The sequence below is a fragment of the Procambarus clarkii genome, chromosome 79 (genome assembly GCF_040958095.1).
Source record: "Procambarus clarkii isolate CNS0578487 chromosome 79, FALCON_Pclarkii_2.0, whole genome shotgun sequence".
Classification (NCBI taxonomy): Eukaryota; Metazoa; Arthropoda; class Malacostraca; order Decapoda; family Cambaridae; genus Procambarus; species Procambarus clarkii.
This window is the reverse complement of record NC_091228.1, coordinates 18,303,971-18,325,208: the sequence shown is the minus strand read 5'-3', so window position 1 is coordinate 18,325,208 and position 21,238 is coordinate 18,303,971. Positions and strand designations below refer to the sequence as shown.

Here is a 21,238-nt window from a genome sequence, read left to right as displayed (position 1 = left end):
GCAAATAGAGTGGTAGACGGTTGGAACAAGTTAAGTGAGAAGGTGGTGGAGGCCAAGACCGTCAGTAGTTTCAAAGCGTTATATGACAAAGAGTGCTGGGAAGACGGGACACCACGAGCGTAGCTCTCATCCTGTAACTACACTTAGGTAATTACACTTAGGTAATTACAAGACAAAGTTAGAGAAGATTCAGCGGTATGCCACCAGGCTCGTCCTGGAACTGAGAGGTATGAGCTACGAGGAAAGGATGAAGGAGCTGAACCTCACGTCCCTGGAAAACAGAAGAGTAAGGGGAGACATGATAACCACCTACAAAATTCTCAGGGGAATTGACAGGATGGACAAAGACAAACTCTTCAGCACGGGTGGGACACGAACAAGGGGACTCAGGTGGAAACTTAGTACCCAGATGAGCCACAGAGATGTTAGAAAGAATTTTTTCAGTGTCAGAGTAGTAAATAAATGGAATGCACTAGGCAGTGATGTGGTGGAGGCTGACTCCATACACAATTTCAAATGTAGATATGATAGAGCCCAGTAGGCTCAGGAATATGTACACCAGTTGATTGACAGTTGAGAGGCAGGACCAAAGAGACAAAGTTCAACCCCTGCAAGCACAATTAGATGAGTACAGTTAGGTGAGTACTGTTGCCTCGTATCGTGCGACACTGGCGGAGCCGCTTCAGCTTGCTTTCGGTATTGATGTTACTTCTGCAATGTTTTACGTTCTGTCTTGGGTGTTGTTTCACCTCCGGATTGCTCATGCACCACCTGAGCCGTCCTGGTCATTGGACAGAGTGCTCTTATCTTTCTTCTCCTCGGTTTGTTGTGGCCCCCTTTGGTTCAGAATTTTTTCTCCAAGGCTTTCTGTTGGCATTGGCCTCTGGGGGTCGGGTTGATGAGCTTCATTCTCTCCTCTGGCACAAGGGTTTCTACTCTTTCGATCTTCGTGACTGTTTGTTTGCAGCCATCTTCTTCTTTTCTGGCAAAGAATGAGACTGCTGCTTTCCGGAGGGGTCTCTGGGTTATGGATGCTTGGTTGGTGAGGGCGGGGGTGCATCATGTTTTGTGTCTAGTTGCTGCTCTTCACCGTTATTTGCACACCACGGCTTCTGTGTCCGGGGACACGCTTTGGGTTGATCCGGTTTCCCTTCTTCCCTGTTCACGGGTGTGGGTCTCCCAGGTCGTCCAGAGAATTATTAAGGCTAGCCAGCCTGCGGTCTATCCCCGTGCCCATGACATTTGTAAGTTCGCTGCTCTTGCTGGCGTCTTTGGCAACATGTCGTAGGCTGACATTCGGGCACAGGGCTTTGGGCGGTCAAACAGGGTCCTGGCTGCTCGTTACCTTGTGAACGTCCCTGGGTCTAGTCGGGCCTGTGTAGCTTTGGGTCGGCGGTTGTAGCCAGTTGTCTCGACTTCGAGTTGAGGAGTGAGCGACGACCGCCTCCCGGGTAAGTCCCTAAGTTTTTTTCTCTGTGGGTAGTTAGCTCTGGGGAGTCGAAGGGGCTCTCCCCAGAAAACCAGCTTTAAATGTAATGAAATGCCATTTTCTGGGTGAGACCCGGAGGCTCTCCGGCATCCCTCCCTCCGGTCGGCGGTTTTTCTCGTGTTTTGACATCCAGCCTAAGAACTAAAGGGTGGATAGCCGGCGTCTGGGGTCTGGGGATTCCCCTTCCCCCGCCCGGGGAGGAGGGAGCTGCACAGACAGCTGCGCGATGACATGTGATGTCTTGATTGTTTGCTCGTTTCATTTAGGGGAGTTCTATCCACTTGTTCGGATTTTGGTGGCAATATTTTCACCAGAATAGGGATTTGTTTTGGGATGTTTACCTTTCTGGGTGACTGACCAGATCAATGGCAGACATAGAATGCTTCCAACCACATGGGGCTTTCTGTAGGCTATTGCTCCCCTTGCCTCTTCTGAGAGGGCCAGGTTCTGGCTCGTGGTCCCCAGTAGGACCATAGAACTCCATACACATTATTGATGCCAAAGTCTGACATTAGCATATCAGCCTAGTAATCTCCTGGGAGCCTCCGGGTCTCGCCCAGAAAATGGCGTTTCATTACATTCAACGGTGGTTTTATACCAGATCATGGTTTGAATTGACAATTCTGGGGCTGGGTGGGTTGTTAGTGGCCTAGCTGGTAAATGGGCAGGGAAAGTGTGGGGGGAGGGGGGTATGCTCAGGCAGGGAGAGTTGGGATCATGCAGGTGGGTTTTCAATGGGCGAATGACAGGCAGATAGGCTTGATGGGTGAACAGGTTCGAGCAGGCAGGTGGGTGGGGTGGGTGAGCAGGCAGGTGGGTGGGCTATCATGCAGGTGGGTGGGTGAGCAATCAGGTGGGGGAACAGGTGGGTGGGTGGATTGGCAGGTGGGTAAGTGGGCATGCAGGCAGGTGGGTGGGCAGGGAAGTGGGTGAACAGGTGGGTGGGTGGGTGAGCAGGCAGGTGGGTGTGCAGGTAGGTGAGTGAACAGGTGGGTGGGTGACAGGTGGGTGGGTGAGCAAGCAAGCAGATGGGTGAACAGGTGGCTGGGTGGGCTATCAGGCAGGTAGGTGGGTGAGCAGGCAGATGGGTGAACAGGTGGCTGGGTGGGCTATCAGGCAGGTGGGTGGGTGAGCAGGCAGGTGGGTGAACAGGTGGCTGGGTGCGTGAGCAGGAAGGTGGGTGAACAGGTGGGTGGGTGGGCTATCAGGCAGGTGGGTGGGTTGGCTGGTAGGCATGAAGGCAGGTGGGTGAACAGGTGGGTGGGTTGGCAGGTGGGTAGGTGGGCATGCAGGCAGGTTGACAGGTCGGCGTGCGGGCGGGTGGGTGCACAAGTGGGTGGAGGGGCGAGATTGGACAGAGACAGATCACACGTCTGATCTCCTGCCTGATCACCCCCCTCCCCCCCCCCCACCTAACACTGACCTTCCCATCTCCCCTCCACGTGTACTCACCTAGTTGTGTTTGCGGGGGTTGAGCTCTGGCTCTTTGGTCCCGCCTCTCAACCGTCAATCAACAGGTGTACAGATTCCTGAGCCTATCGGGCTCTATCATATCTACACTTGAAACTGTGTATGGAGTCAGCCTCCACCACATCACTTCCTAATACATTCCATTTGTCAACCACTCTGAAAAAGTTCTTTCTAATATCTCTGTGGCTCATTTGGGCACTCAGTTTCCACCTGTGTCCCCTTGTGCGTGTTCCCCTTGTGTTAAATAGACTGTCTTTATCTACCCTATCAATTCCCTTCAGAATCTTGAATGTGGTGATCATGTCCCCCCTAACTCTTCTGTCTTCCAGCGAAGTGAGGTTTAATTCCCGTAGTGTCTCCTCATAGCTCATACCTCTCAGCTCGGGTACTAGTCTGGTGGCAAACCTTTGAACCTTTTCCAGTTTAGTCTTATCCTTGACTAGATATGGACTCCATGCTGGGGCTGCATACTCCAGGATTGGCCTGACATATGTGGTATACAAAGTTCTGAATGATTCTTTACACAAGTTTCTGAATGCCGTTCGTATGTTGGCCAGCCTGGCATATGCCGCTGATGTTATCCGCTTGATATGCGCTGCAGGAGACAGGTCTGGCGTGATATCAACCCCCAAGTCTTTTTCCTTCTCTGACTCCTGAAGAATTTCCTCTCCCAGATGATACCTTGTATCTGGCCTCCTGCTCCCTACACCTATCTTCATTACATTACATTTGGTTGGGTTAAACTCTAACAACCATTTGTTCGACCATTCCTTCAGCTTGTCTAGGTCTTCTTGAAGCCTGTGGCGACACGTGGGTGTTGACACACTGTACGATGACTTTAACATATGCGCCTTAAGTTCTGTTAAATTCCATTTTATTTCCTTGTAAATATTTAAATGAATAAATAGCAAACCAAATACTGCACTGTAATGTTCAACTATTATAGTGTTATTTAATTAATATTTGTAACTAGCTCTCCACAGCAATAAGAAAATAATATAATTCTTTCAACACCTCCAATGCCACCTTTCTTCATTAGGCTTAAGCGAGTCACATACACACGCAACAGTTCTCCCTCCCTTCCTGCCTGACTCACTCCCTTTTTCCTTCCCTCCCCGACTCACTCCTTCCTTCCTGCCTGACTCACTCCCTCTTTCCTTCCCTCCCCGACTCACTCCCTCCCTCCCTTCCTGCCTGACTCACTCCCTCTTTCCTTCCCTCCCTGACTCACTCCCTCCCTCCCTTCCTGCCTGACTCGCTCCCTCTTTCCTTCCCTCCCCGACTCACTCCCTCCTTCCCTCCCTCCCTTCCTGCCTGACTCACTCCCTCTTTCCTTCCCTCCCCAACTCACTCCTTCCTTCCCTCCCTCCTTTCCTGCCCGACTCACTCCCTCTTTCCTTCCCTCCCCGACTCACTCCTTCCTTCCCTCCCTCCCTCCCTTCCTGCCTGACTCACTCCCTCCTTCCTTCCCTCCCTGCCTGACTCACTCCCTCTTTCCTTCCCTCCCTGACTCACTCCCTTCTTCCCTCTCTCTCTCCCTGACTGACTCCCTCCCCTAACCAACTCCCTCCCTCCCTTTCTGTTCAATTCCCTCTCTTCCTCCCTGATTGACTCCCTCCTTCCCTTCCTGTCCAACTCCCTCCTTCCCTCCCTCCCTCCCTTCCTGTCTGATTCCCTCCCTCCCTTCCTAACCGACTCCCTCCCTCCCTCCCTCCCTTCCTGTCTGACTCCCTACCTCCCTCCCTCCCTCCCTCCTTTCCTAACCGACTCCCTCCCTCCCTCCCTCCCTCCCTCCCTCCCTTCCTAACCGACTCCCTCCCTCCCTTCCTAACCGACTCCCTCCCTCCCTTCCTAACCGACTCCCTCCCTCCCTAACTGACTCCCTCTCTCCCTGACTGACTCCCTCCCTCCCTTCCTGTCTGACTCCCTCCCTCCCTTCCTGTCTGACTCCCTCCCTCCCTGACCGACTCTCTCCCTCCCTTCCTGTCCGACTCTCTCCCTCCCTCCCTTCCTGTCTGACTCCCTCCCTCCCTTCCTGACCGTCTCCCTCCCTACTTTCCTGACCGTTATCCATCAGGTGGTCCCTCCCAACGCTCCCGTCTCTCCCGACACCACCCTCCTACCCCACCTCCTCCTACACCATGCGCCTCTAGTAACATCCATACTGGATTAATACGGTACGGCCCACCGCCTGGCTTTTGTGTCCGGCCAAATTCTCGCTTTATGGCTCCCATGCACATTATGTCTGGATAGTGAGATAACTTTATCCAACCTCGATTTTAGCCTGATAATGGCGTTTTCGGGATTTGTCGGATTCCGGATAATTGCGTGTCTACAGTACTCTCAAAGAGTGGAGTTTCATAGGCCATTGCTCCCTTCGACTCTCTGAGGTTCTGGCTCGTAGTTCCCAATAGGCATAGAACACCATATGACTGAATCTCCAGACAAATATAGCTAATATCAGTCTGATAGCTCCAGGCAGCCTCTGGGGCTCACCCAGAAAATGGCATTTCATTGCATCCAATGTGGTTTTATTACGAAGCAATCTCAATAAGATAGCTTCAGGGAACCACTTGGTGGGGAGGGGGACTCCCTCCAGAAATCATAGGGAATTGGGGATGCCTGAAATTTAAATTTAAATAGAAATAAGTTTATTGAGGTATAAATACACACAAAGGGATGAGGTAGCTCAAGCTATTCTCTCTCCGTTCTGGTGATACCTTTCACAGTTGATTGCAAGCTAAATGTAATTGTGTCTGTATGCAATATGTTATATTGTATACTGTATAAAGAAACAATTATTATGTACTTTTCATGCTTATCATATACTGTATTAGCATTAAACATACTTTAACTTTTCAGGTATCTCTCGTGTTTTCATGTTGGATGCCTAAGCATGTCCCACCACAATCTGGAGCACAACTACTTCTCATCTTGCGTTGTTTACGACCTTTGCGCATATTTAATCTAGTGCCCCACATGCGCAAAGTTGTTTCTGAACTCTGTAAAGGTTTTAAAGAAATATTATTGGTAAGTTTCAAACACTTTATTATTAATGCCTAGAAATAGTTTAATTTAAAATTCTGTTAACTTTTTCACATGTGGTCATATTGCTGTATAACAATTGCAAGTTGAGGTATTTAACCCTTCCACTGTGTGACAGGGCTAGGGTTGATCTTACTGATTTTCAGTAAACTATGCCACACAGTTGAGGAAGTTTAAAATACAGTATTCTGTAAGATTTAAAACTCTCACAGGTACACAGGACACTCGTCTCCTTCCACAGGCCTTCAGTAAACAGACACCATTTTGGAAAATATTGTGTGTACTCCACCTTTGTTTGAGGGGCCTAAATACTGAGAGGGCAACCATGACTAGTACATGCAGCAGAAACAGCTCGCAGATCTGCCATGCAGCTCGTTCCCACAGCATCACTTAATAATGATGAAATAAATACGTAACTCCAATTATTTAATGATGATAGTGTCATAGAAGATCCTGACTATGATAACAACTATGTACATTGTTCAGATACCACTGAACCCAAAGCTTGTACAATGTTTGCAGCATCCATAGCACACAGTTACAGTTTGGTGCTGCTACATATTGTAGCGAGTAGATTATCCCAATAATATACTCGCTCCAAATGCATTGTTAATATTCATCTCCAAAGGTTGACAGGAATATTAACAATGCATTTGGAGCGCAATAGAATCGTTACAATATCATGAAACAGGACCTCATGTTCCTTTAGCAAATATACTTGTGTAAAATTATTCATATTCAGAAGCTAGTAACCAGGATTCTAATAATAATAGCAGTATTGTGGCTGGAGTTAGCAATGTATGTATGATATTGGGAGGCAACATACTGTGTCAGGTGACATTTGCAACTCACTAGCATATGGCACTATGCAGTGCTTAGATTATGAGATGACCACACCAACCAGAACTGCTCAGTGGTTTGTTATGGTGTAAAAAACCAGCATTGAATGTAATAAATCACCATTTCCTGGGTGAGACCAGAAGGCTTCCCGGAGCGATACCAGGCTGATGTGTATATATTAGAACGTGGCAAATAGTCAATCGATGGAGTAAAATGCCTATCGGGGATGAGCGCCAGAACCTGGCCCCCCCCTCAAGAGAAGCACGAGGAGCAGTGGTCTATAGACACCCTCGTGTAATTTGAAGCAGTCTGTGTCTGCCATCTACCTGGTCAGGCACCCAGAAAGATAAGAATTCCAAAACAAACTACATCTGGTTAAAAATTGCGAACAGAAAGCCAAACTAGCAAACAGAACTCCCCAATCAAATACAAGGAAACAAGCATGACGTCACCACAGATGCCGCGCCACTGTCTGCGCAACTCACCCCCCCCCCCTCCCTGAGAGGGGAAAGGGGTGGGTGCCACACCTTCCACACCAGCTACCCAACCCCAGTTAAGAGGTTGAATATCAAAAACACACACAAAAAAAAACCAGGACCGAAGGTAGGGATGGATGCCGGGAGCCTCTGGGTCTCACCCAGAAAATGGTGTTTCATTACATTCATCGCTGGTTTTCTGTGGAGAGTCCCTTCAGCTTCCTGGAGCTATCTAAACAAAGATAAAGGATTAGAGTGACTTTCCTGGGAGGCGGCTGCCACTCGCTTCTCGATTCAAAGTCAAAACAACTGGCTGCAACCTGCGACCCAAGGCTATACACGCCCTGAGAAGGGCCAGGAACATTAACCTTTGGGCCGCTAGCAGTCCAAATGGCTTCAACACGCACAGGTGCAACAAAAAAAAAAATTCCCCAAAATTCATTCGACTTATAAGAGTGTTCATTTGTGTTTCCTGATCATGGAAAAAATAACAAAAAAATTGTAGGTTGCATATTTTAGCCACAATAGGGTAGGTAAGTCTGGCAAAAAACCAGCGTTGAATGTAATGAAATACCATTTTCTGGGCGACACCCAGAGGCTTCTGGTGCTATACCGGGCTGATGTGTATATATTAGACCATGGCAACAGTCAATCGAAGGAATTCTAAGCCTACCGGGGACCAGAGCCAAAACCTGGCCCCCTCAAGAGAGGCACGAGGAGCAATGGCCTAAAGACACCCCCGTGTAATTGGAAGCAGTCTTTGTCTGCCATCTACCAGGTCAGGCACCCAGAAAGGTAGGAATTCCTAAGCAAACTACTACTGATCAAATAAATTGCAAGCCGAAAGCCGAACTAGCAACAGAACTCCCCAATCAAAACCAAGGAAACAAGTATGACGTCACCACAAACACTGCGCATCTGTCTGCGCAACCCCCCCCCTCCCCGGGAGGGGGACAGGGGGGTCACAGACCTCCACGTCGGCAACTCTCCTCAGTTCAGAGGCTGAGTATCAAAAAATGCGAAAAAACGCCGACCGCAGGGAGGAAGGGATGCCAGGGAGCCTCCAGGTCTCACCCAGAAAGTGGTGTTTCATTACATTCAAGGCTGGTTTTCTGTGGAGAGCCCCTTCGGCTCCCCGGGGCTAATTAATCAAAGACAAAGAAAAGGAGGGACTTACCCGGGAGGCGGTTGTCACTCACTCCTCAACTCAAAGTCGAGACAAATGGCTGCAACCTACAACCCAAGGCTACACACGCCCGAGAAGGCACAGGCACATAAACGAGATCAAATGACCAGGACAGCTCAGGCAGCGCATAAGCAGGCCGGAGGTGAAACAACGTCCAAGAAAGCTTGCGGAACGGAGCAGAAGAGACATACACCCCGAAAGCAAGCTGCAGCGGCTCTGCCAGTGCTTCCTGAAATGAGGCGACAATATTTGGCACAAGATGACAGTCCTGAAACAACTAAGAGAGAAAGGACAAAACAACCCGATCAGAAATCGAAGACAACCTACGAAGAGACAAAAATTGCTGAAAGGACCACCAGGAAATTTCATACTGCCGTCTAGACGAAACTCGCCGATGGGACACCATCAACTAAGCCACCTGATCACCATACAAGTGGTGATACACCCACGTCAAAAAGACCAGATGCGAAGAGTGGAGGAGAAGATCGAACCAGTCACGTAACGGACCGGACCAATCTGCTGAAAGAGGCGGAGCTGTGGGAAGACCCTCGGGTTTAGACATTGACCAAGAAGTGCCTGAAACCAAGGCTGGCCCGGCCACCAAGGAGCCAACAGCACTACTCTCCCTTGGCAAGTCTCCAACCGAGCCAGGATCCGGAGCAACAACTGGACAGGAGGGAAGAGGTACAGGTAAATCCGTCTCGACCAGTCCAACCGAAAGGCATCGACCCCGATGGCCTCACAGTCTGGGAAGGGCGCCACATAAACTGGAAGACGCCTCGACCATGCCGTTGCGAATAGGTCCACCTCTGGGCGCCCGTACGTCTGGCAGAGCCAACTGAACGAGTTGGTGTCGACCGTCCAGTCCGTGGAAAGGGGAATGAACTGAGACAGGCCGTCTGCCAGGAGGTTTGACACCCTCTGAACATGAACCACCAGGAGAGCCAAACTCCAAGAACTCAGCAGACTAGTCACCCGAAGCAACCATCCCCAAAGATACAAGGACCACATCAAACCCCCGCTGTTCAGGCAATGAACCACCGGGGAGCAGTCCGAATGGAGCTGGATCGTTACTCCTCGGGCGACCTAAATCCTCTGAAGCGAATGCCACACTGTCGAAAACTCCCGCGCCATGCTGTGAGCTCGACAGAAGGACGGACCCCACCAACCCTGACCGGCCTGGTGAGCACTTGTCACAAAACTTCAGCTGAGAGACGAGGCATCCGTGAACACATCGAGCGAGAGCTTGGGGAGGCGCCAAGGCACAAAACCCCGAAAATTCCGCAGAGGAAGCCGGCGATGCAGCAGCCGATGCACGGTTCTCGGGATCTGACCCCATCGATCACGAGAGCAGCAGAAGGGACGACCCTGAAGAAACTAGAACATCCGCCAAAGCCGGATTCGGCCTAATGGGTAGACCAGCACAGTGAAGTTCAGGCTCCCACACAGCCGCTCAAACAACCGACGTGTGACCCGGGTGCCCTCCAAAAACTGCCGGAGGCGGGACCGCAGCTGCAACAGCGTTGCAGGAGGGAGAGATAAGGAAGCAGTCCGAGAGTCCCACACTAGATCCAGCCAAGTCCGAACCTGAGAGGGGGGACCAAAAGGGACTACCTCCAGTTCATCATAAATCCGAACCCGGCGAGCTGGGAAAGAACCATATCCCTGGCGAGCAGACACGCGAACTGGCTGAGAGCCCACACCAGCCAGTCGTCAAGGTAAGCCAGAACCTGAACCCCCTAACAGAAGCAAAGAGGTCACCATCAGATTCAGATTCAGATGTTTATTCAGGTAAGGTATATACATACAAGTGATGTTACATTAATGGATTGATATATAGATAGAGCTAGTACATACAATGCCTAAAGCCACTATTACGCAATGCGTTTCGGGCAAACCATGACCATGACCCGGTAAGGCGTGTGAACACTCGAGTTGCCAGATTCAAGCCGAATGGAAGGCAATGAAAGCGGTAAGCTTGTTGCCTCATGACAAAACCGAGCCAGTCCCTGAACCCCGGATGAATCAGGACGCGTGCAGTAAAATTATAAAACGAAAACGCGTCCCGGAGGTCCTGAGACACCGTCCAGGCACCTGGCGCCAAAAGCAGCCGGACCTGAGACAGAGTGGTCATCCGAAAGGAGGGGCAGAAGTCCTAGGGATTCAGACTAGACAAGTCCAGTATGAATCGCAGATCCGCACTGTCCCGTTTCGGAACTGAAAACAGGCAGGAAAACTCACCTGAGGGACATTGTCGTTTCAACCACACCCAAGCGAACCCACTCCCGGATGACCTGACAGAGCATAGGAGAAGAGGCCTGCCCTGCCAGCCCTGATCCCCCCGAAGGAGGAGGAGCGACCCAATGCCACCACAGGTCGGAGGAAACTACCCAAAATGCCCACGAATTGTGGGACCAGGCGAGAGCAAACAGCACAAGCCTTATCTATCGCCCCGGCAACGGGGCAACCCACAAAAGGGCCGACAACCCCTACGAGAGCCCAACCGATGCTAAGAGCAATCACTGAGCCGACCAGAACGCCGACGGCTCCAGAGGAGGTGCCGGCCCCAAATCTGACACTTCTGGATTACGATGACCGAAGGCACCCCGAGACCTGGCACAACCCTTCCTACAAGTCCGACAAAGGCAGTCACAGGACGAAGCTGCCTGCGGAAAAAGCACCACCGTAGACTCTGCAAAAAGCAACGGACAAAAAGGTGATGAAAACCTAAGAGCCAGGGTCCAAGACGATTCCAAAATTTGGACGAGCACTGCCTGTCAGCACGCAAGGTGAGAAGCGAAGAACAGACACCGCCTCCCTCAGAAACGGCGCATACAACTTCACCAAAGCAGCCGGCGCCCGAGCTGCCGAAGCAAGCACACCGGACCCTGGCACGGAACCCAGCTCCTACACACCCAGCACGAGACAGTCCGAAGACAGCTCCAGCAGGGAAAGAAAGCGCAAGACTGAAGCCAAATGCCCACGGGTGCACAAATCCTCGACCACCAGGGATGCCGAAATGGAACCTGCACGTGAAGCTGCACCTGGCCGACATCATAAGGAAGGACGGGAGCGAACTAGCATACCTTGAGGTGCTCCAACTCACCCCCAGGAAAACCTAAACGACCGTAAGCAACTCAAGCCATTCTGACAGGACGAATGCCAAGCCCCCCAAAGAAGAAAAGGCAGTCTGCCAGCCAGGAAGACTTCGGCACTTTGTAACGCACCTAATAGAGAAAAAAGAAAAGGAGCCAAACTCAAAAAGAAGGCTTCATTATTGAGGCATAATCCGGGTCTAAGTTGGTATTGTGAGTCAAAATGCAACGAGGAGTGACCGCCACACACCAGCCAGCCACTCACTGCCACTCCCTCCCTCAACAACACCTCACTCGCCCTCATTCTCCTCCCACAATACTGTTTTTGCATTTATTCACTATACACAGACGTTATATATAAGTATTTACATGTTTTGTTCACCATAGCTGTACATCTAAGCTTGTATGGTGATTAAAGGCAATAAGACGTAGCTACTCACACAGTCAGCTGGTGGTGTCCATCCTCACGGCCAGATGCACTAATATTTCTCCTCCAACAATATTGTTTGTGGTGTTATTATGATATATACACACATTATATATAAGTATCTACCTGTTTTATTCACCATACCTGTACAAATAAGCTAGTATGGTGCCCAAAGACCATAGTGGCCACCAGTAAACAACAAGACAAATCGTGCAGACGAAGCACCTCCCTCACCAAAATGGCGGCTCCCAACTGTTATTACACTTTATACACATGTTATATATAAGTATCTACATTTGTGTTCACCATAGCGAACCACTAAGTTGGTATTGTGAGTGCAGTCAATAAAAGGTGGCCACACACAGTCAGAAGATGACTCCACCACCTTCCCTCCCACAGCATTACTCCTCCCTCCATGGAGCACAGCGCTAAATATCACCACAATCCTGCTATTATCAGAATCCTGGTCAGTTTTATCACAGTCAGGGGTCTTCTGTAATACTAACATCGCTAAATAATAGCATGAACATATATATTTTGACATTTATGTGGGGAGCCCCTACGGTTCCCTGGAGCTTATCGGGCTAATGTATGTTATATTTGACCAGGACATTAGCTAAGGAGTTCAGACCTACCAGGGACCAGCACCAGAACCTGGCCCCTTCAGAGAGGTTTCAAGGAGCAATGGCCCTGGAAAACCCCTTTGTGGTTGGGGTTTTCCTTATCTGCCATCGACCAGGGTCAGGTAGGCATAACAAAACAAACCCCACATGGTAAAAAACTAAAACAAAAAACCGAACAGAGAGGTAGAAACTCCCTACAATCACAAGGAAACAAGCAAACAAGCAAACATCACGCTTTACTGCAGCGCCGATCGTCCGCGCAGCCCTCCCCGCTTCGAAAGGGGGAGGGGGGAGCCCCGAACCTACCGCGCCGGCTGCCAAGCTTCAGTTCGTAAGCTAATGTCAACCGGGATAGACGCTTCTCTGGCCTCAGTTTCCTAGGCGGTATTTGCCTTATGTGGCGTTCACTGCCGTGTGTTGTGTTGTGCGGTGGCCAGGAGTACCTCATTAGTGCCAGGGCTGCATGCACTTAGTGGCTGACTTCTCTAAGCGCCCTGTGAGTACAACCCTTGCGTAACAGGGTTATCTTCCCTGGGGCGTTCGGGAACCATTCCCGTAGAGGTTCTTGCTGCTCGGCATTTGCCTCGCCCTTGGGGTCAGCTGGGGCTGGGGGCCCTTGTTTGGCCCTGGGTAGGGATTGATATTGTGCTGGTTAGGGCGTCAAGGTGTTGCACAGCCTGCCACCTAAGCAGCGACCGGTTCCTGTTGCCTCGGGAGACGGTGTACTTTTGCAGGTTTTTTATTTTTTTTTATTTTCATGCCTGGTGGAGGTCTGCCTAGTGTGGCTATAGTTCCACTGGTAGTGTTTGGCGGCCCTCTGCTAGGCCCCTGTGATTGTACACGTCGCAGGGGTTTTCAGTGCTATCCTCTGCCCTCTTGTTATGTTTGGGTTTCTTAACAGGTTAGCAACACCTTGCCCGGGCTTCCCGTAGCAGTCAGCCTACGGGCCCTGGAAACCCCTGTCTGGGCTCGGGGGATTATTGAATGTGTCTTCCAGGTTCCAACCCTTCATGTACGGGATCGTTGGTTGCTGTGCCCTTGTCTCCGGGTGACAGGCGCCACTTTTACCTCCGTCATGCTGCTTGTTAGGTCACTGACACCTTGACCCGGAGTCTTTGCGAAAGATTCTCTGCTTGTTCTCCAGTACTCACCTGATGTTATTACTGTTCACAGTACAGGTGGCATCTGTGTTGCAAGCTAGGTTAGGTTGCTGCAACATGCTAGGTTGGTTTCCCACTCGGATGCCCCGAAGCCGTCCCGTTTGGTTAGGTGCTGTTCGCCCCTTTTCCTCCCTGTTCCCGGCTCTGGACTGTCTATGGGTTTTGGGGTCGGGGCGGGGTTTAGTTGGGGCCGAAACTCAGACAGTTTTCAGGGGCTGCCCTGTTCGGGTTGGGGGACGGAGGTTTTCGAGCCGGTTCCTCCTGCCAAGGCTTCTGGGTCTTACCAGCGACCCTTTCTTGCTGCCTTTCCCTTGGACTCTTGCTTTTCTTTAAGGGCGGAGAACTTGGAGGACGGCTCTGCCCCGGGGCATCTGTTGTTGGTTCCCGGGGGCTGTGGGGGATGCTTGCTAGCAGTTCTGGGGCGGTTTGCCCCTGCCTGGGTTTTCTGCTTTTGGGCGGCGTTTTTCGCCCATCCAGTCTGCTTGCTTCCCACATTTGCTGGCATGTTTTTGTATCTTTAGCGTCAGTCACAGCCCCTGCTGGCGGCCATTTTCGTCTGCCGGTTATAAGTATACAAATATACTTATTTGTATAATTTGCACGACGTGCAAACGTCGTGCAAATTATACAAATAAGTGTAATACACTCTATAGTAAATCACTTCTTTTCTTCACCTTAAAAGTACGAAAATGAGTTTTGGAGAACTCCTATTTCAATTAAGCCCTGATGCTAAGAAAATAGTTAGAGGGATAGAAGCCCTAAACCAGAAAATAATAAATACAGAATATGCAGTCATATTCAATGAAACATGTTTGAAAGAAAACCTGCTGCCAGTATACACCAATATATATGTACAGGGACGCCTTAATCCGCTTGACCATCACGACCGGACAAAAGGAAGTGATAGCCGAGGCTATATGAACCACTTCCCCGCCGGCACTCGGATGGTAATCTTGGGCATAGCATTTTATCAAATCACCTCATTCTTTGGGGCACACGTGAGGAACACAAATGCAAACAAGCCTGAATGGTCCCCAGGACTATATACAACTGAAAACTCACACCCCAGAAGTGACTCGAACCCATACTCCCACAACTGGTATGTACAGGGACGCCTTAATCCGCTTGACCATCACGACCGGACAAAAGGAAGTGATAGCCGAGGCTATATGAACCACTTCCCCGCCGGCACTCGGATGGTAATCTTGGGCATAGCATTTTATCAAATCACCTCATTCTTTGGGGCACACGTGAGGAACACAAATGCAAACAAGCCTGAATGGTCCCCAGGACTATATACAACTGAAAACTCACACCCCAGAAGTGACTCGAACCCATACTCCCACAACTGGAAGTGGTTCATATAGCCTCGGCTATCACTTCCTTTTGTCCGGTCGTGATGGTCAAGCGGATTAAGGCGTCCCTGTACATACCAGTTGTGGGAGTATGGGTTCGAGTCACTTCTGGGGTGTGAGTTTTCAGTTGTATATAGTCCTGGGGACCATTCAGGCTTGTTTGCATTTGTGTTCCTCACGTGTGCCCCAAAGAATGAGGTGATTTGATAAAATGCTATGCCCAAGATTACCATCCGAGTGCCGGCGGGGAAGTGGTTCATATAGCCTCGGCTATCACTTCCTTTTGTCCGGTCGTGATGGTCAAACCAATATATATATATATATATATATATATATATATATATATATATATATATATATATATATATATATATATATATATATATATATATATATTTATATATATATTTATATTTATATATATATTTATATATATATATATATATATATATATATATATATATATATATATATATATATATATATATATTATTAAATATGACCGAAAAAGTAAGATTAATAATTCTAACACGAATTTTCTCAATCTTTCGTACATTACGCTTCACTGTTGGAGGTAAATCAAAAATCACTTCTCCAAAATTCATTTTTATTTCTAGTCTGACGCGACACGGGCGCGTTTCGTAAAACTTATTACATTTTCAAAGACTTCACAAATACACAACTGATTAGAACGTATCTCTGATTTTATATCTACATTTGAGTGAGGTGGGAAGGGTGATGTGGCATTAACACAAGACAGAACAGGAGGGGATATTAATAGGGTATTAAAAGTATCAACACAAGACAGAACAGAAACAATGGGTATTGAATAGAAGTGTTTGTAGAAAGCCTATTGGTCCATATTTCTTGATGCTTCTATATTGGAGCGGAGTCTTGAGGTGGGTAGAATATAGTTGTGCAATAATTGGCAATAATCTACCCACCTCAAGACTCCGCTCCAATATAGAAGCATCAAGAAATATGGACCAATAGGCTTTCTACAAACACTTCTATTCAATACCCATTGTTTCTGTTCTGTCTTGTGTTGATACTTTTAATACCCTATTAATATCCCCTCCTGTTCTGTCTTGTGTTAATGCCACATCACCCTTCCCACCTCACTCAAATGTAGATATAAAATCAGAGATACGTTCTAATCAGTTGTGTATTTGTGAAGTCTTTGAAAATGTAATAAGTTTTACGAAACGCGCCCGTGTCGCGTCAGACTTGAAATAAAAATGAATTTTGGAGAAGTGATTTTTGATTTACCTCCAACAGTGAAGCGTAATGTACGAAAGATTGAGAAAATTCGTGTTAGAATTATTAATCTTACTTTTTCGGTCATATTTAATAATATATGTCTACAGGAAAGACTGCTACCAAAATATACTAATATATATATATATATATATATATACAGTGGTACCTCGGAATGCGATTGTCCCTGTATGCGAGGTTTTCGGAAGGCGAGGTGTATTTACTCCAAAAATTTGTCTCGGAAGGCGATGGTTACTTCGGGAGGCGAGTTTGGACGCGAGTTTGTTGATACGCGTACAGCCGACCTAGCGCGTGGTGGTTCGGCGATCGTCGCCCCTCCGCCCCGCTGCCCCTCAGTTTATTATTGTCTCGCGCTCAGTGACTACCCCCACATCAATTCTTCTCGCGGATTTTCAGTGTTTTGTTGGATTTTTGGTGATTTGTCTATACAATTTGTTATTATATATCTCACCATGGGTCCCAAGAAAGCCAGTGGTAAGGATAAAGGCCAGAAAGCTCATGTGAGGATGACAATAGAGGAGAAACAAGAGATCATTCGGAAGCATGAGAACGGTACACGTGTTGTTGAACTTTGTAGGCAGTACAACAAAGCCACATCAACAATATGCACTATACTTAAGAAGAAAAATAAGATTATGGGTGCTAAAGTGGCAAAAGGAGTAAGAACATTAACGGCACAAAGACCACAAATACTTGAAGAAGTGGAAAAGTTGTTATTAATTTGGATACACGACAAGGAGTTGAGGGGTGATAGTGTTTCGGAGGCCATTATTTGTGAGAAAGCCAGGGTGTTGCACGAAGACCTTCTAAAGAATACCCCTGCAACGAGTGATGCAGATAAGAAAGAGTTTAAGGCAAGCAGGGGCTGGTTTGAAAAATTTAGAAAGAGAAGTGGTATCCATAGTGTTACAAGGCATGGGGTTATGTGATGTGATTATGGAAGGGGACTCCCCTTCCAAACAGTAACTCCTCTCCTCCTCCCCCCTCCTCACCATCTTCCATACGCCTACAGCACTCGACAGCAAGGTAAGTAATAACTGGAACACAGTTTTGTAGGTTTATTTAGATGAATTAGGTAAATTAGGTATAAAAATTTAGTTTGATGTGGGGTTTTTGGGGTAGTCAGGAACGGATTAATTCATTTCCCTTTATTTCTTATGGGGAAATTAACTTCGGAATGCGAGTTTTCGGAAGGCGAGGCGTCTCCAGGAACGGATTAAACTCTTATTCTGAGGTATGCCTGTATATATATATATATATATATATATAAATATATATATATATATATATATATATATATATATATATATATATATATATATATATATATATATATATATATATATATATATATATATATATATATATATATATGACAATGTCAGACCACGGAGGAAAAATGAAACAGGAAATTTCCTGTTTCATTTTTCCTCCGTGGTCTGACATTGTCACATTCTTAATCACGTGTTTATTTTCGTGATATACACACATATATATATATATATATATATATATATATATATATATATATATATATATATATATATATATATATATATATATATATATATATATATATATATATATATATATATATACATATATATATATATATATATATACACACACACACACACTATTACAGGAAAGAGATGGCTGGGTTGACTGCATCTATCTGGACCTAAAAAAGGCTTTCGACAGAGTTCCACATAAGAGGTTGTTCTGGAAACTGGAAAATATTGGAGGGGTGACAGGTAAGCTTCTATCATGGATGAAAAATTTTCTGACTGATAGAAAAATGAGGGCAGTAATCAGAGGCAATGTATCGGAATGGAGAAATGTCACAAGTGGAGTACCACAGGGTTCAGTTCTTGCACCAGTGATGTTTATTGTGTACATAAATGATCTACCAGTTGGTATACAGAATTATATGAACATGTTTGCTGATGATGCTAAGATAATAGGAAGGATAAGAAATTTAGATGATTGTCATGCCCTTCAAGAAGACCTGGACAAAATAAGTATATGGAGCACCACTTGGCAAATGGAATTTAATGTTAATAAATGTCATGTTATGGAATGTGGAATAGGAGAACATAGACCCCACACAACCTATATATTATGTGAGAAATCTTTAAAGAATTCTGATAAAGAAAGAGATCTAGGAGTGGTTCTAGATAGAAAACTATCACCTGAGGACCACATTAAGAATATTGTGCAAGGAGCCTATGCAATGCTTTCTAACTTCAGAATTGCATTTAAATACATGGATGGCGATATACTAAAGAAGTTGTTCATGACTTTTGTTAGGCCAAAGCTAGAATATGCAGCTGTTGTGTGGTGCCCATATCTTAAGAAGCACATCAACAAACTGGAAAAGGTGCAAAGACATGCTACTAAGTGGCTCCCAGAACTGAAGGGCAAGAGCTACGAGGAGAGGTTAGAAGCATTAAATATGCCAAAACTAGAAGACAGAAGAAAAAGAGGTGATATGATCACTACGTACAAAATAGTAACAGGAATTGATAAAATCGACAGGGAAGACTTCCTGAGACCTGGAACTTCAAGAACAAGAGGCCATAGATTTAAACTAGCTAAACACAGATGCCGAAGAAATATAAGAAAATTCACCTTCGCAAATAGAGTGGTAGACGGTTGGAACAAGTTAAGTGAGAAGGTGGTGGAGGCCAAGACCGTCAGTAGTTTCAAAGCGTTATATGACAAAGAGTGCTGGGAAGACGGGACACCACGAGCGTAGCTCTCATCCTGTAACTACACTTAGGTAATTACTTAGGTAATTACACACAATTACACACACAATGGAATTACAAATAAAGCAAATGAGCTTGGAGAACTGGTACTAGAGGAAAACCCAGACATAATAGCCCTCACAGAAACAAAGATCACGAAAACATTAACAAATGCAGTGTTTCCACAGGACTATTATGTTATGCGGAAAGAGAGGGAAGGAAGAGGTGGGGGTGGTGTAGCTCTGCTGGTAAGAAAAGGCTGGGATTTTGAGGAGATGGATATTCAGGGCTGTGAAGGTTTCAGTGACTACATAGCAGGTACTGTAACAAATGGAGGGAAAAAAATTATAGTCGCAGTCATATATAATCCACCACCAAATGACAGAAGACCTAGACAGGAATATGATAGAAACAACATGGCCACCATTAACATAATAGAAAGCAGCTTCTGTTGCTAGCAGGAATGGATCTGGACTACTGTACTAATTATGGGAGACTTCAACCATGGGAAGATAGATTGGAAGAACAGAGACCCGCATGGAGGACCAGAAACATGGAGAGCTAAGCTGCTGGACGTGGCAACAAGAAACTTTCTAAGCCAGCATACCAAAGAGCCAACAAGAATGAGAGGAGAAGATGAACCAGCAATGCTTGATTTGATATTTACCCTAAATGAATGGGATATAAGGGAAGTTAAGATGGAAGCGCCCTTGGAAATGAGTGACCACAGTGTATTGAACTTTGAGTACCTGGTAGAGCTAGGACTTATCTCCCCCCAAAAAGAACTAGGAATCAAAAGGCTGGCACACCGAAAGGGGAATTATGAACAGATGAGAAGTTTCCTAAGTGAAATACCTTGGGACACAGACCTCAGAGACAAGTCTGTACAGGGTATGATGGACTATGTTACCCAAAAGTGTCAGGAGGCAGTAAACAGGTTCATCCCGGCCCAAAGGGAAAAATCCGAGAAGCAACAGAAGAATCCATGGTATAATAGGGCATGTATGGAAGCGAAGAAACTGAACAAAAAGGCGTGGAGGAACTTCCGGAATAACAGAACACCAGAAAGCAGGGAGAGATACCAGAGAACCAGGAATGAGTACGTCAGGGTGAGAAGAGAAGCAGAGAAAAATTTTGAAAATGATATAGCAAACAAAGCCAAGACCGAACCAAAGCTACTCCACAGTCACATCAGAAGGAAAACAACAGTGAAAGAACAGGTATTGAAACTTAGAACAGGCGAGGACAGGTATACAGAGAATGACAGAGAGGTGTGTGAGGAACTCAACAAGAGGTTCCAGGAGGTCTTCACAATAGAACAGGGTGAGGTCACTGTGCTAGAAGAAAGGGAGGTAAACCAGGCGGCCTTGGAGGAGTTCGAAATTACGAGAGAGGAGGTCAAGAGACACCTGCTGGATCTGGATGTTAGAAAGGCGGTTGGTCCAGATGGGATCTCACCATGGGTACTGAAAGAGTGTGCAGAGGCACTTTGCTTGCCACTCTCCATAGTGTATAGTAAATCACTAGAGACGGGAGACCTACCAGAAATATGGAAGGCGGCGAATGTGGTCCCAATATACAAAAAGGGCGACAGACAAGAGGCACTGAACTACAGGCCAGTGTCCTTGACTTGTATACCATGCAAGGTGATGGAGAAGATCGTGAGAAAAAACCTGGTAACACATCTGGAGAGAAGGGACTTCGTGACAAATCGCCAACATGGATTCAGGGAGGGTAAATCTTGCCTTACAGGCTTGATAGAATTCTACGATCAGGTGACACAGATTAAGCAAGAAAGAGAGGGCTGGGCGGACTGCATTTTCTTGGATTGTCGGAAAGCCTTTGACACAGTACCGCATAAGAGGCTGGTACATAAGCTGGAGAGACAGGCAGGTGTAGCTGGTAAGGTGCTCCAGTGGATAAGGGAGTATCTAAGCAATAGGAAGCAGAGAGTTACGGTGAGGGGTGAGACCTCCGATTGGCGTGAAGTCACCAATGGAGTCCCACAGGGCTCTGTACTCGGTCCTATCTTGTTTCTGATATA

At 47.1% G+C, this 21,238-nt stretch overlaps 1 protein-coding gene across 3 annotated transcripts in view; it reads left to right on the top strand.

Annotated features, from left to right (window-relative positions):
* The window catches only part of na (sodium leak channel non-selective protein na), a 631,552-nt gene that overhangs the window by 347,664 nt on the left and 262,650 nt on the right, over positions 1–21,238 (top strand). For all 3 annotated transcript variants that reach the window (XM_069314566.1, XM_069314565.1, XM_069314567.1), the window contains exon 19: positions 5,822–5,989. In XM_069314566.1, coding sequence (XP_069170667.1) covers positions 5,822–5,989 — 168 coding nt within the window. The remainder of the gene's footprint in view (positions 1–5,821; positions 5,990–21,238) is intronic.